This window comes from Melozone crissalis, unplaced genomic scaffold, assembly GCF_028551555.1.
Source record: "Melozone crissalis strain CALT ecotype California unplaced genomic scaffold, PUWL_Pcris_2 ptg000029l_1, whole genome shotgun sequence".
Classification (NCBI taxonomy): Eukaryota; Metazoa; Chordata; class Aves; order Passeriformes; family Passerellidae; genus Melozone; species Melozone crissalis.
The window spans coordinates 20,715,301-20,730,223 of NW_026535807.1; the positions used below are offsets into that span (position 1 = coordinate 20,715,301).

The 14,923-nt window shown below is 45.7% G+C and overlaps 1 protein-coding gene across 10 annotated transcripts in view; it reads right to left on the minus strand.

Annotated features, from left to right (window-relative positions):
* The window catches only part of IQSEC1 (IQ motif and Sec7 domain ArfGEF 1), a 300,151-nt gene that overhangs the window by 152,247 nt on the left and 132,981 nt on the right, over nucleotides 1-14,923 (minus strand). For 5 of the 10 annotated variants that reach the window (XM_054281170.1, XM_054281178.1, XM_054281182.1 and 2 more), the window contains exon 3: nucleotides 12,071-12,157. The exons of the other annotated variants lie outside the window; for them this stretch is intronic. In XM_054281170.1, coding sequence (XP_054137145.1) covers nucleotides 12,071-12,157 — 87 coding nt within the window. The remainder of the gene's footprint in view (nucleotides 1-12,070; nucleotides 12,158-14,923) is intronic. 10 annotated transcript variants of the gene reach the window in all.

A 14,923-nucleotide genomic window follows, 5' to 3' on the forward strand; every position in this document is an offset into this window, starting at 1 on the left:
TCTCCTCGTGGATGGACTCGGTGCAGTTCTGCCTCTCCTCATCCATCCATCTGTGGCAGCTCAGCACAGGAGGGATCCCTGATCCCAGTGAGGAACTGGAGCCCCGAGCTCCCTGCCCCGACCCCGGGATCATCCTGAGCACCAGAGCCCCTTCCTGAGCCCCAGAGCCCCTTCCCTCTGCCAGAAGGGTGAGCAGGGGGAGAGAGGGGGATAAACACCCAGGGAGTGGGATAAAACACCCAGGGAATGGGATAAAACACCCAGGGAATGGGATAAAACCCCAAGGGAATGGGATAAAATACCCAAGGAATGGGATAAAATACCAAGGGATGAAGACCTAGGGAGTGGGATAAAACAGGCAGGGAATGGGATAAAACCCCAAGGGAATGGGATAAAACAGCCAGGGAATGGGGATAAATACCCAGGGAATGGGATAAAACATCCAGGGAATGAGATAAACATTGAGGGAATGGGATAAACACCCAGGGAATGGGATAAAACCCCAAGGAAATGGGATAAAACACCAAAGTAATAGGATAAAACACTGAGGGAATAGGATAAAACACCCAGGGAATGGGATAAACACTGAGGGAATGGGATAAAAACCCCAAGGAGTGGGATAAAACACCCAGGGAATGGGATAAAACCCCAATGGAATGGGTATAAACACCCAGAGAATGGGATAAAACACCCAGGGAGTGGGATAAATACCCAGGGAGTGGGAAAAACACACAGGGAATGGCATAAAATAGCAAGGGAATGGGATAAAACACTCAGGGAATGGGATAAACCCCCAGTGCTGTTCAGTCCAGCCCCTCCTGGACAGGAACCTCTCATCCTTGAGCAGCTGCTGCACTTTGGGGAATTAAAAGAAAATGGGAAACCCACCTGAACCATGGAATAACTGAGGCTGGAAAAGGCCTCTTAAGATCCTAAGTCCAAACTTCAGCTGAACACCCCCATGACACTAAACCATGTCCCAAAAAATGAGGGGAAAGGCTCAGAATGCCAGACACCTTGCAAATTTAACTATTATAAATTACTTCAGTAGATGTAGCACAATAAACCTGGATTTCCTGCTGATTTTCAGCGGATATGTTAATCTAGCAGTAATAAAATCTATAGAATCATATTGTTTCATACCTTTTAATAATAAATTTCTTTATTTGAAAACCTACTGGCCCAGGAGAGGTCTTGCTGTGCGTCTGTCCTGTTCTCAGAGCCCTTCCCAGCCAGCCACCAGTGCCAGTGGGATGTGAAACAGCCCCTGTGGCTTCTCCTCTGCTTTAAACCAAACCTTCCCCGGAACACATCCTGCACTGCACTCCAGACAGGTGGGGGCACAACCAAACAGCCTATTTAGGATAATAATTATAAAATGTATAGACAACATTTATGATAAGAGTTATAAAACATAGAAATGACATTGACTGTAGAGCATCCTGGCATATATATCCATATATATTCATATGTATCCATAGATATCCATAGATATCCCATCTCCAGTGCTCACAGGGTGCAGAAGGACATCGAGCTGGCCTCCTCCCTCCTTTGCAGCTCCTCGGACCAAGCCAGGCAGGACAGATTTACGGGGAAAGCTTCGGGAAGGCTGCATTGGAGCTCCCTCTAGCCCCCACGCCAGGAAATTGTCAATTATTGAAAATAAAAAATTTAAAAAAAAAAATTCTACCAGCACCCACACGCAATCCTGGCACAACACAAAGGACAAAGGCAGCGAGGGCTCCCACAGATGTTGGGATTTGTGGGTTTGGGGGTTGGATTTTTTGAGAACTCCCCACTCCATTCCAGGTGAAAAAGGAATTGGTGCTGCACGTCAAATGGGACATCTGGGAACTGAATATTCCAGAATGCAAATGTTCCTGTTGCTCTTGCAAAACTGTGGTTCAGGGGGTTCCAGAGGGGCTCAGCCTTTCCAAGCAGGGAATTCCAAGTGCTCATTTCTCACCAGTGACCTCAGGTGCTGTCCCAGAGCTGCTTCATTCCACCCCTGACCATCCCACTCCACTCACTGCCATCCCTGGGCACTGCTCAAGGAAGGAGCTGCCTTGGCCATAAATTCCTGTATAATTCCAGGTCCCCACGATTCCTGAGCTGCCTGGGATGGTGGCAATCTCTGCTCCATGGCACAGCTGCTGCCTTGGCCAAGGGAGCATCTGAAACTTTGACTGCATCTGTGCTGAGATCTGCACCCTGCTGCATTTTCCAGGGGATCATTCCTTCTCCTACATTACACAGCATTCCCCTTCAGCTAGTTAAAATCTACTTTGAGAGATGAATATCTTAATTCATCTCAGTTGAACTGGTTTGGTTTGGGGTTTGTTTTTTTTTTTTTGCTCCATCTAGTGGTGCACAAAAATCCATCCTGCTCCAGCCCAGAGCGTCCACACACTGCTCTGAGCTGTGTTAGGGACTTCCCACAGCTGTTAAAGGAGAGAAAATAATACAAGCACAGAGAATAACAGCAAGGCAGTGGTTGCTGTGCAAAGCTGGAGTCTCACCCACCTATTTCAGGCAAAATCTATGTAAGAGCTGAATATGTTTGCACAGGGGAACTCCACACTGCAGAACGAAACCAAAGCAGCCTGATCCTAAACAGTGCCAGTGCCTCAAGGTGACAAAGGAGAAATTCCCCATCTGAACTCCCTCAAAGCAGCAGATTTCTTGAAGCCCTCTGAGTTTATAGAAGGAGAAAATAAGAAAAAAATAAGAAAAAGGCCATTTCTACTTTGCCTCCCATCCCAAAATGCACAGTAAGACTGTCTTCATTCTTCACAAAAACAGTGCAAATTCACCACGGAAGGAAAATTTTTCTGCTGGTTCCTTTCCCTGTTTTACAATTTTCTGTTGGTACCTTTCCCTGTTTTGTAATAGCATGCAGCATTTTAGGTCATCTACTTCTAACTCTGGTTAGCTGAGAGAGCCCCTGCCAGCCTGTGCTGCTAAACCCAGGGATGCTCAGCATGTTTTATTCAGCCAGCCATGATTTATTCAAGGAGGGAAATGTTTACTCCTGCATTTCTGGCTGCCACTGCAGCAGGCAAGGGCAGCTCTCTGTGTGCTCCTGAAGAGAAAATGCCACAATTCAGGGGCACTGCAGCTCCAAACTCAAACTGTTCCAAATCCCAGCAACCCCTAATGAACCTATTTGCCCTTAATTGGAAAACTACTGCATAGAAACACCCCATGCCAGTGTCCTGTGACAGCCAATAATGCTGGGCAGGCTTTGCCTTCATTTTCTCCTGAGCCTCATCATTAACTGCAGCCACTTCCAGGGTAATCACACACTGGCCCTGCAGGCTGGGGGTTGAATTTGCAGGGTTAAATCAGCCTTGCTTCTTTGCTTTCCTTTGCACAAATAGATAAAAGGTACTCATTGAAAGATTGGACGAACCCTCCCCTCTGCAAGGGAATAATTACAGTGCTCCAGAGTTCAGCTCACTGAGGAGAGAGTGGTAATCACTGTTTACATCTGGGAGGGAGATAAGCAAGTCAAAATATCAGAAATTCCTACCGTTTCTATCTTTGTGAAGCAACTCTGAGAAACTCTTAATTACAGAGTAAAAGACCCAAATGCTGAGCTGTGTTCAAACATTTCAGTGTTTTGCCCTGCCCAGTAAACATCAGAAGAATATATTCCAGGGAATATAATTCCAGATATATATTCCAGGGATGTAATAAACTGCAGTCAACCACTACACTATTTTTTGCACACATTATTTTGAAATTTTACAGTAAGAATGAGTGTATATTTTATATTGTACTATATTCATTAATCTATATTGCAATGAAATGCAATTAAGAAATGTGAAACTGAGAACATTCAATACCAAAGAACAGCAGCAGCCACAGAGTGTGAGCAGTGAGCAGAAATGATGTAGAAAACTTGCAAAATCATGAAGGCAGATTATTCCTGTGCCAGCAAATCCCTGCCCAGGCCTGGACCCTGCACTGTCACAAGGGAAGCACAAGGGAACATTTCACAGCAAGGACAGAGACACTGGATCCAACCTCACACAAGAGCAAATAACCTGGATTCTGTTTTTTTGGAGATTCCTTTGGGGAGAAAAAAGCACATTGTAAAGATGAGAGAGAGCTTCAAGCTGCCTTCACAGTTCTTCCCTCCTTGATCCTGGTGATTCTCCTTTTATCCCATCCTCAAAGCCACACACAAGTACAAATAAATTCCTGCTTTTCCCCCTGTACCAAGCCACCTCTGCTTTACACCAGCCCCCGACTGTGGGGAGCAATATTTTACCTCATGATAGCAACTTCAGATTTAAGAACTTTCCCCCACTCTCCCAGTCCATCTTTCCCACTATTTTCAGGGTAGTAAATCCCACTGCAGGGAAATTCTGTTCCCTGCTGTATCTGCTTGCACTGGTTAAGTTGGAAAACCCAACCAGCAGAAGTTCTCTGGTTATTTTAGAGCCACAGGATGTGTCTGGAAAGGTGCAACCAACCAAGAGCCTTGTGAGCAGTGGGGACTTGGACAGCCATGGGCACAATCTCATTTCTCCAGCTGCAGCCATGGGGCTCTGCAGCTGCAAGTTCATCCCTTCAGTGACAACTGAACCACAGCTTGGAGAGAAATATTTTCATTGATGAGGCAACAGAAGCAGGTGAGCAGTGACCTTTGGTTGATCCATTCCTTGCACAAGGCCAAGGAAAGGAGTAGACAGAGCTCAAAGCAGCTTAGGATGGAAGAAGGCATGGAGAGTGATGTGCTGCCACCACAGAAATGTGCTGGCTCCTCAGAACCAGCAGCAAGGAAAGGAAGAACGGTTCATCTCCAGCAGCAACATCCATAAAACATCCCATGCTGGTGTTTGCCCCACCTTGAAACAAACTTAAACCTGTCGCAGACATCTTTTATGGAAAATCCTTTCCTGAGGATTTTTCATCTGACAGAGAAAAATCCTTTCCTTAGGATTTTTCCCCTTGAGAAACTGAGAGGCCTCAGGAACAAAGTGTAAACATTGATTATCTGCTGCTGTGGAATGCAACAGGTGCATCTGGGATTGGTCTCATGTTGGTTGTTTGTAATTAATGGCCAATCACAGCCCAGCTGGCTCAGACAGAATGCAGAGCCACAAACCTTTGTTATCATTCTTTGCTATTCTATTCTTAGCCAGCCTTCTGATGAAACCTTTTCTTCTATTCTTTTAGTATAGTTTTAATGTAATATATATCATAAAATAATAAATCAAGCCTTCTGAAACATGGAGTCAGATCCTTGACTCTTCCCCAATCCAAGAACCCCTGTGAACACCGTCACATAAACCAGCCCAACAGAGACCTCACAACAGCTGCCCTCCCACCCCACATCTGGCAGAGAAAAAATCCCCTTGGGCTGTGCCCTCCACACCACACAGCAACAAAACTCACACTACACCTCAGGGCTTATGGTACCGTTTATTTGAGCTCAAAATCAAGTGTGCACTGGAGGGATCTGTCCACAGCTGGCGTGTGTCCTCAGCTCTGGGCAGGAGGAGAGAGCTGTGGGGAGCTGGAGAGGAGGCAATGTCAGACTGGCAGCACGGGGTCCCGGGGCAGTGCCAGTCCATGCCCACAGAGAGGGAGGAGAGGAGCTGGGCACAGGAGCAGGGGCTGCAGCAGAGCCCAGCTGCGCTGTCATCTCGAGGAGGGGCTGCTAGAGCCCGAGGGTGGGCAGCAGAACTGGTGCAGGACACTATCTTCCCTGCCAAGGAGGGGGCAAGAAAGAAAAGAGACAGAGGAAGAGAATCACAGGGAGCAGAATTAGGAAAATTTAGCTTGAAATCGGTTTGCTTTTGTTTTCACATCCACAAACACTGTGAGCTGTTTGTAAGCACCACCCGGTTAACCCATTTCCATCTCAGAGACAGGACTCTCCACACAGGGAAGAACAGCCCAAGGAGCCAAGGCCAATGCTGATGACTGAAACTCTGAGAAAAACACTGCCTTGAAAGGGCCACTTCTGTTTTTTCCATTAGAAAAATTACATTAGGCTGTCATTTACATACCCAGCCCAATGTGGCCACGGCCCCTTTGTTTTTAACACGCTCAGAACTTCCCACAGGTATTTCCACTGCCCACATTCTGCTGGAAATGCAGAACAGATGCATCCCCCCAGTGAGGGAGGCTCACACAGAAGCCCTGGTGATGACCAGGTCTGCTCTCCACCCTTCCCTCCCTCCCAGGGGCAGGAAGAGCTCTGTCTCCAGGAGGAGTTGCCAGCATCATGAATGGTGCCACCACGAGGCAGGAGCGCTTTGGAATACCCACATCTGTAATGCTGGAAGTGCTTTATGGCAGGGAAGGAGATGCTGGCCTAGCAGGAGGCTCCAGCCACGTCTGAACCAGTGACACAACCACGAGGGGCCACTGCCTTTAAGGTAAAGAACAGGCTAAAGGAGGAGGATGGAAAGGAACACGATGAAGGGAGGAAAACAAGAAAATCCCAAACCAAATTTCAGGCTGTTCTGCCAGTTCTCCCAACTGTGCTCAGGAGCACAATCCACCATTTGCACTCCCTGCATCACGTAGGCATCAAGTGGAAAATTACAAGTATTACTCTAATTATGCCAGCTTTCCCTTGCCATAGGGTGTGAGCACAGATGCCTTATGTAATCAGCTGAACCTCACACTGACTTGGGGCAGGATTTGGTCACAGTGTGGATCTGCTTTGCTCTGTCCATCGGCATCCTGCCTCTCTGGGCCACGTGCTGCTGGTCTGGGCCGTGCTGCTCTCACTCCTGTGCTCAGTTTGAAAATTAAAATACCACCAAGCTTTTTTATCTCTGCATATTCTAGAGAGAGCTTAAACATGCTGAGGTATACAGCTAGAAATCAGATCCCTATTCAACATTTTTTTGGTAGAAAATGTCAATGCATATTATATATGCAATTATGTATGAAATGCCATATCAGTGCTAGAAAGAATTCTGAAGTGCAGCTCCTTCAGAGATGTCCTTACCTGGGACTAAGCACTGACTGGCAGCTGCCACAGGGCCAGGGGCTCTGCTGCATGCTGGGGGATGTCTCTGGAGGTGTTTGCAGGGAGGACACAAGAAGTATTTGCTTTGTGTCTCAGGGAAGACAACAGTGCCCAGCAGTGGGAAAAAAATAAACTGAGAGTTGCAAAGCACATTTATCTATAAAGAGATGTTTTTTGTTGTAGGGGTAGAAGCTATTTCTCAGTTTTCCCTGGCTGTGCTAGTGTGCAAAAATTCCCACTGCGCTCTTGGGAAGAGTTAAGGAAAACCAAACCACTCCAATCCATGATGGAAGCATCTGAAAGCTGAGCACTGTTGCAGGGGAGCCTCTGTGTTAACCAGTTATGATGGCAAAACAGCTCCAAAGCCTCCCAGGGGCTCAGACAGAAAGAAATAGCACAACCAATCCTTCTATCATCGTCCACACTGTGGTTTGTTGCATGTAAGCCAACATTACCTGGTGAAACAAAGATTCCACATTAAAATTTCACACAAGTACAGTATTTTCAGAATGATGGTTTTACCTCCCAGAGGTGCTGATTAAACATTAAGCAGGCAGAGACTGCAAGAAAATGATGGGATTTCTTTGGTACTATAACATCCTTTGCATTATCATTTTGTTTTCACAGGTCTCACTGGGGAAAAAAAAAGAAAAGAAAAGAAAAATCTCTAGCTTCACAATTTAAAAAATGGTGTTTGGACATGATAAGGGCATCTAATTTGAGATTAGAAGGATGGAAGGTAGGGTGGATGGAGACAGGAATGAGTGACAGCCAACATTTGATGCAAATCAGAGCGAGGAAGTCACAGTTATGAAAAAACACATCAGATGGAAAGATGGAAAGATGCTCAGACATCAGTGGTAAGCAAATGTGTCCACAGTTGCAGTTTGCACACATCAGCCTGTTCCACACCCACACAGGGAAGCAGACAGGAACAGGGCTGGATATCCCCAGCAGGGGCACTTCTGTACGTGGAATTTTCTGTATGTGAGGCTCCTGCAGAGATGGGCTGAGGGTCTGACTGAAGTTTGTCTGAAGATGTGTCACAGAACCCCAGACTGGGCTGGGTTGGAAGGGACCTCAAAGCCCCTCCAGTGCCACCCCTGCCATGGCAGGGACACCTCCCACTGTCCCAGGCTGCTCCCAGCCCCAGTGTCCAGCCTGGCCTTGGGCACCGCCAGGGATCCAGGGGCAGCCACAGCTGCTCTGGGCACCCTGTGCCAGGGCCTGCCCACCCTCACAGGGAGGAATTTCCTGCCCATATCTGTTCTAAACCAACTCTCTGTCAGTTCAAAGCCATAGAAAGCCTGTTTAGAAAATGCTGGGAACCAACTTCCTCAGATAGGACACAGAGCTGATGAAATTCCCTTCCTGCAGATCCGTTTCAGCTCTGGGCTTTGCCCAGCTCCAGCTGTGAGGCCTCTCAGATGCTGATGCAGCTGGATCAAACCAGAGGCTCAGCAGCTGAAGTACAGGACTACCTGGATTTCTATTTTCTGGGTGTTCCACACTTCCTTTACTTTGCTCTTCACACCAGATATAAAATCTGCATGTCGCAGATATCTTTTATGGAAAATCCTTTCCTTAGGATTTTTCCTCCTGAGAAGCTGGAAGCCTCAGGAACAAAATGTAAACAATGATTATCTGCTGCTGTGGAATGCAACAGGTGCATCTGTGATTGGCCCATGTTGGTAGTTTCTAATTAATGGCCAATCACAGTCAGCTGGCTCAGACACAGAGCCCAAGCCACAAACCTTTGTTATCATTCTTTCTGATTCTATTCTTAGCCAGCCTTCTGATGAAACCTTTTTTTGTATTCTTTTAGTATAGTTTTAATGTAATATATATCATAAAATAATAAATCAGCCTTCTGAAACGTGGAGTCAGATCCTCATCCCTTTCCTCATCCTGAGACCCCTGTGAGCACGGCCACATCTGCATTCCAATGATCTCTGACAGACCCAGAGCAGCTCCTGGAACCTGCAGCTTCCAACCAGAGGCTGCTGTTTTCAAGGCTCTACTCAGGAGGCAGGAAGGGGAAGGGAGTCAGAGAAGCCAAGCTACAGACATTGCTGGTCTATTTTTTAATTCCCAAACAGAAATAACCCAAAAAGAGCAAGCAGAGGAGGCATATGGGCTAACTGGAACCCAGACAAGCATCTAGCTGGAAGGACACAACAAGCTCAGGCTTCCCAAGACTTTCCCTGTAATAGGAGAACGCAAGATAACTTGTGTTATTTCTGTCTCTTTTGAGCATTGTAAAATGAGTGAGGGATTACTGCAATAGCTGCAGTTATTAAAAATGCATTATTTCCCTATTAACCATTCAAAACAGATGCCAAAGATCGTCTCGACCAGAAATAAAACTGCTGGAGTGAATAAAACATCCAGCAATTAGCTAACAGCAAATCAGAGATGCTCCAGATTTCACTGTAGTGCATTCATTAATTGCTTCTTTCAGAACAAATTTAATTTTTAATTCTGGGCTACAAAATTAATCCCTCAGTGTATTTTCTAAATAAAGCCTCAAAACTGCAGCCAGACCAAAGCATCCACGTCTGTTAGTTTTGTTTCTAATGATTTCTATTTATAAACTGATAAATGGGAAGACTAAAAGCTAAATTTAATGCCATCACGTGTACGTAGAAATGCAAAGCCCAATCCTGTTAGAGCTCTAGCAGCTCATTTTCATTCACAGCAAAGGGATCCCCATGGACAGGTCCTGCACAAAACCAGGTGCATCATTTGCACTTGACTCAGAGATCGCAGTTGTGGTGATGGCACTTTGGATATAACAACTTCAGAAATTGAAATTATGGGCAAACCAAACCAATTCCTGCCACGAGGACGATGATGACAGCCTGGCTCCAGCACAGCAGCACGTCTCTGAGCAGGGACAGCATAAACATTGTGATGTCATTTGGAATTAAATCCCATAGACTAAAATATTGTGGTTTGCAGCTCTTTTAATGCTTCCCAAGAACAGAGTGCTGTGGGGTGAAGGCTGATTTGGTGGAGGCGTGCACAGTGCAGTCCCTGCTCAGAGCAGGTGCAGCCAGGGCTGTCCCACTGACCTGGCATGGCTGGGGACAGAGACCCCACACCCTCTGCTGGCCTCTGCTCCAGCGTTTGGCCAAGCTCTTGGTGAGATTCCCTCTCTCCCTGCCTTGTGTCTAACTGGAATTTTCCTTGCTGCAGTTTGTTTGGTTGCCTCCTGTCCCTGGCAGAGGCTGGCTGCAGCTTTTCCGTGTTCCCCCTGTTCACAGAGCCCCAGGCTGCTCCGGGTTGGAAGGACTCAAAGCCATGGCAGGGACACCTTCCACTGTCCCTCCCAGCCCTGTCCACCTGGCCTTGGGCACTGCCAGGCACCCACATCTGCTGGGGGCTCCTGCAGGGTGCCAGGGCTGGACACCCCTGAGTGAAGAATTTGCCCTGATTTCCACCCAGAGCCCCCCTGGCCCAGCCTGGGGCTGCTCTCTCTCCTCCCGTCCCTGTTCCCTGGAGCAGAGCCCTTTTCCCCTGGATGTCCCCTCTTGGCAGGGGCTGTGCAGAGCCACAAGGTCCCCCCTGAGCCCAAATTTCCTTGATATTTCCTTGAAACAGGGCCAGGGATGAGCTCCTCCCCCCCCAGCCCTGAGCCATCAGCTGGAGGTCCCACAGCACCCTGAAACTGCTCAGGCTCTGCACCCCCAGAGCAGGGAACGCCTGTCCTCACTGCACAAAAAAACCCTGAAGAAATTCAGATTTTTCAAGCGCAAAGTTAAGCTGCTCTAGGCTTTAATTCCACAAGAAATATCACTGATAAAAATAACACCCTGTGTGGAGCAAGACACTGAGACATTCAAGGAACAGCTGGTTTTCCCATCAACATCCCAACAGGAAGATCTTTAAAATTAAAGCACTATCAGCTAAGGACACAGGAAAACTAAAAGCCTCACTAAAAAGCAAGCAGGGAATCTAAGAGTTTTCAGGCCCTGCTCCTCACCAAAGGAATTTGAGCTGTCTTACAACTCAACTATGGACTCACTACCACCAAATAAATGAAGGGCTCTGATGGGAGAAAAAAAACCAAACACACAAAAAGATGCTGCAACACAAACCAACAGGGTGAATCCAAGCATGCATGGATAGAGGCAACTAGGGGATGAAATATTCAAACCAGAAATATGTTTATGCATTTACAGATTTAGGATTCATTGTTTGCTTTTGTCTTTCCTTATTACCCGTGCAAAGTGATTTTGATTTTTCAGCACCAGGCTTCCAATATTTTGATATGAATATTATTCATGAGCTGGCAATTATCACTAAGTCGATTGCTAATAGCAGAAGTAAAAATTCCAGACAATATTTTCCATGGCATGCACAGTTTTTTAACAGTTTTCACATTTCCAATGGCTGAGATTAGCTGCCCTCTGATGCTTCTCTAAGATGTTACAATAAACACTGGCATTGACAATAAACTGTACTATGGGATGCAATTGCTGCTCTCTGCATTGGATCAAAGAGAACACATAGATAGTAAAGGCATCTGTGTTAAAAGAAGCAATATGAGCTGGAAAATGTGTCTTTTTGATGTGTTCAGGGCCTGGATGTGTTTAAAACCCCTTTATTTCACTCAAATCCAAGGCAGTGCTGAGCTCTGGGCAGGTCCATGCCTTCAACCTTCAGAGTTAAGCACATGGATGAATTCCTCAGCTACTGGCAGGGGTGAAAAAAAAGAGTTGCTAAGGAAAACATCAATATCCTCCATAAATTATATAAATATTTCAGTGTATTTGTCATGTGGGGCTCAGCCTGCACCTCCCTTCTCCCTACCTTTGCAAGGTAAAGGGGAATGTGCCCTTAAAGCACATGGCACTCAATTTACAGAGTAATTCCAGAGTGCCTGAGAGAAGGACTCACTGCAGTGATGGGTCTATCCACAGCTACCCTACAAGACCTCAAAAATATTGGATATTTATTCAAATTTTTTTTTCCTTTTAAAACTTAAGCAACTATTGCTTGTCTCATGCCAAGTGGCAGCACCAGATGTCCCTCAAAGAGCAGCAGAGGGTGGAGCATGTCTACTCTTACCTGTACTCTGAGTGTGTGGCAGGGACAGCTAGCTGGGAATGGTACAATGGAGCTGGACAGCAAAACTGGTGCAGAGTATTTAAAGACCTACGACACAAGGAGAAACACAAAGTCAAACCAGCAGTGTTGAGAAAGGGGCTCTTGAGGGGAAGGCAGGTGCTGACAGGAGAATTGGAAACTCAGGAGAACGGGGGCTGCAATTTGAGGCACAGCTGTGAGATCTGGATGCCAGGGGACACGGGGAACAGTGCCAGGGTTAAATGCACACACCACAATGATGGGGAGGAGCTGCTGCAGTGAGGAGTCAATCACAGGTTTGCTGCAGGATTAAGATCAAATGCCAATTTAAGGCTTGGGGTTTGCCTTGCCAGGTGGGAGGGAGGCAAGGCTGAAACTCTGAGGGTTGAAATCCCTGTGGAAATGAAGCTTTAGGCTGCACCTTACTCTGCACCAGTCAGGCTGTTCTCTGGCCATGGAATTAATGATGCACAGTGCTCTGCATGAGGAGGGACAGTGCAATGGACATGGACACAAAGCTTTCTTCAAGCCCAGCAATGAAAAACATATGGCAAAACAATGTGAAAGAACCCAAGTTTCACCCGTGTTTTAAGCAATATTCAGACCTGTGCAATAGCAGTTTAATTGTTCAAATTTGTTCATTTGTTCAAAGCACAGAAAGAAAACAAAAAATCCTTCACAGCACAAAGATATTCTGCAGCCCAGATCATTAGATTGGTATGGTTTCACTAAAACAAAACCAGACAAGGGGTTTCTACCTCTGAAGGAAAGCTTGGGAAATCTTTAAGCACCACACAGCACACGTCCCTGCGTTCCTGGTGTTTGTGCCAGGAAACATTAAACAAGGCTCAGCGCAGCAAGTCTTCCACAATAAATCCCCCTAATCAAATTTCTCAGGACACAGCATTCTTCTAGGAAATCATAAAAAAAAAATAATCAATATCTCCTAACTCTTTGAGTGGACGAGGGAGCTGTTAAATTGAAAATCCTCCTTTAACTTGTGAGCATGCAGCCTGACAGTTAACAGAGGGGGGGTGTGTGTGCTTGTGTACACAAATGCACTTTTTAACCCCCATCTTTCTCTTGGTGTTTTGATAGAAGTCTCAGAAGATTGATTTTGATTCTTCTGCATCCCTGAGGCTTAAAGTGAATCCTGTGAGGTCACTTTCTTACGAGATCAAAGAGAGCGGTTAAGCAAAAAGAAGTCAGGCTTTGTTCAGGAAGGAGTAAGTTACTAATCCTTAAGAAAAAAGACAAGGTCAGCCTGTTGTGATTCCTGCTGCCAACACTGTGTCAGCAACTGCATGGCCAGGATCAGCTGGATTTTCTGTCCAAAGGTGGTAACTCCTGTGAAGTCCTTGAGCTTTTGGAGATGCGGCTCAGCCCAGACACACCCCAGTGTGGGATCTGATGCCTCACAGGGCTCAGGTACCCATGGGGGCACCTTCAAACCCCTTGGGAACACAAAAAACTCAAACCAAAGATGGAGAACAACACTGAAAGCGTTGATGGGCTCCATCAAAGCAGCCAAAGCTGATTTTCTGTCAGGAAAAGGACACAGTGTGCTTCCACACGAGCTGCTCCCCTCAGTCCTGGGGCAGAAGGGCAAAAGCCTCACCCTGGGCAGGGAACTGCTCTCATGAGGAACCTGCTCCTGCCTGGCCATACCTGTTCTTCCAGCAAAAGCAAAAGAAGGAAATGCAGGAAATCAGTAGGAGAGTGCTCCAGATTCCATTCCCAGCACTGTTCTTTTTCCACACAGAAGTCGCTTTCTTCAGAGAATTAACCAGTGAAATATGAAAGAATATGAAAGAATCTCTCTGGATTCAGCTCTGCTCAACAAAGCTTTTTGAGCAGAGTTTGCTCCTGGCTCTTCCAAAACCATTCTGCCCTCAAGGCTCCCTGAATATATCCTACTCCAACATTCCTGGGTTCCAAAAGAACCTGAACAATAAAGAACATGGTGGAATCTTGTCACCATCACATTTTCTGAAAAATCCTCCTTGCCCAGGATTCTTCTCCTGGGAAGCTGGGAAGCCTCAGAGAAAAAGGAAACAATATTATCTCATTTGCTTCTCCTGTGTTTTGCTGCTTTGGAATGTGGTTTGGAGATTGTTTATCCAATAGGTGCTTGTTTCATTGGTTTAATGTGAATTGTTTTTACTTAATGGCCAATCAGGGTCAGGCTGTGTTGGGACTCTGGAAGGAGTCACAGGTTTTCATTATTATCTTGTTAAGCCTTTTGTCTGTATCCTTTCTCTATTCTTTAGTATAGTTAAGTATGGCGTAATATAATATAATATAATATCATATCATATCATATCATATCATATCATATCATATAATCATATCAGCCTTCTAAGAACACAGAGTCATATTCATCTTTCCTCCTCTCTCCAGGGACCCCAAAAATACCACAGAATCTGAAATGTAAGGAACTCATACAATTTTGGGTCTGTGAACTAAAGTTTAGAATTAAACACAGGATTTGATTTGAGAGCTTGGAAAAGGTTTTTAAACTTAGGTGCTAGAAGTGAGAATGCGGATTTATAGTTTGAAGTAGAGATATGTCAAGTAAAGGAAAGTTTAGAGTTTTAGAGTTTAGGATATAGAAAAAACAAAGGTGTTACAGAGGTAAATAAGGAGCTTGGAATGCAGTACTGTAGGGTTGTCTGTCATAACATGATTGGTTAAGAAAGTTTATATTGTAGTATGGGTCCGTAAGGTGAAATATTTAAGGACTGGGTTAAAAAACATAAATATCTTTGTTAGTGGTGTTTTATTAGTCAATAATTCCTTAAAAGGTCTTGTCACTAAGGGTTTCTGAACTTCTGA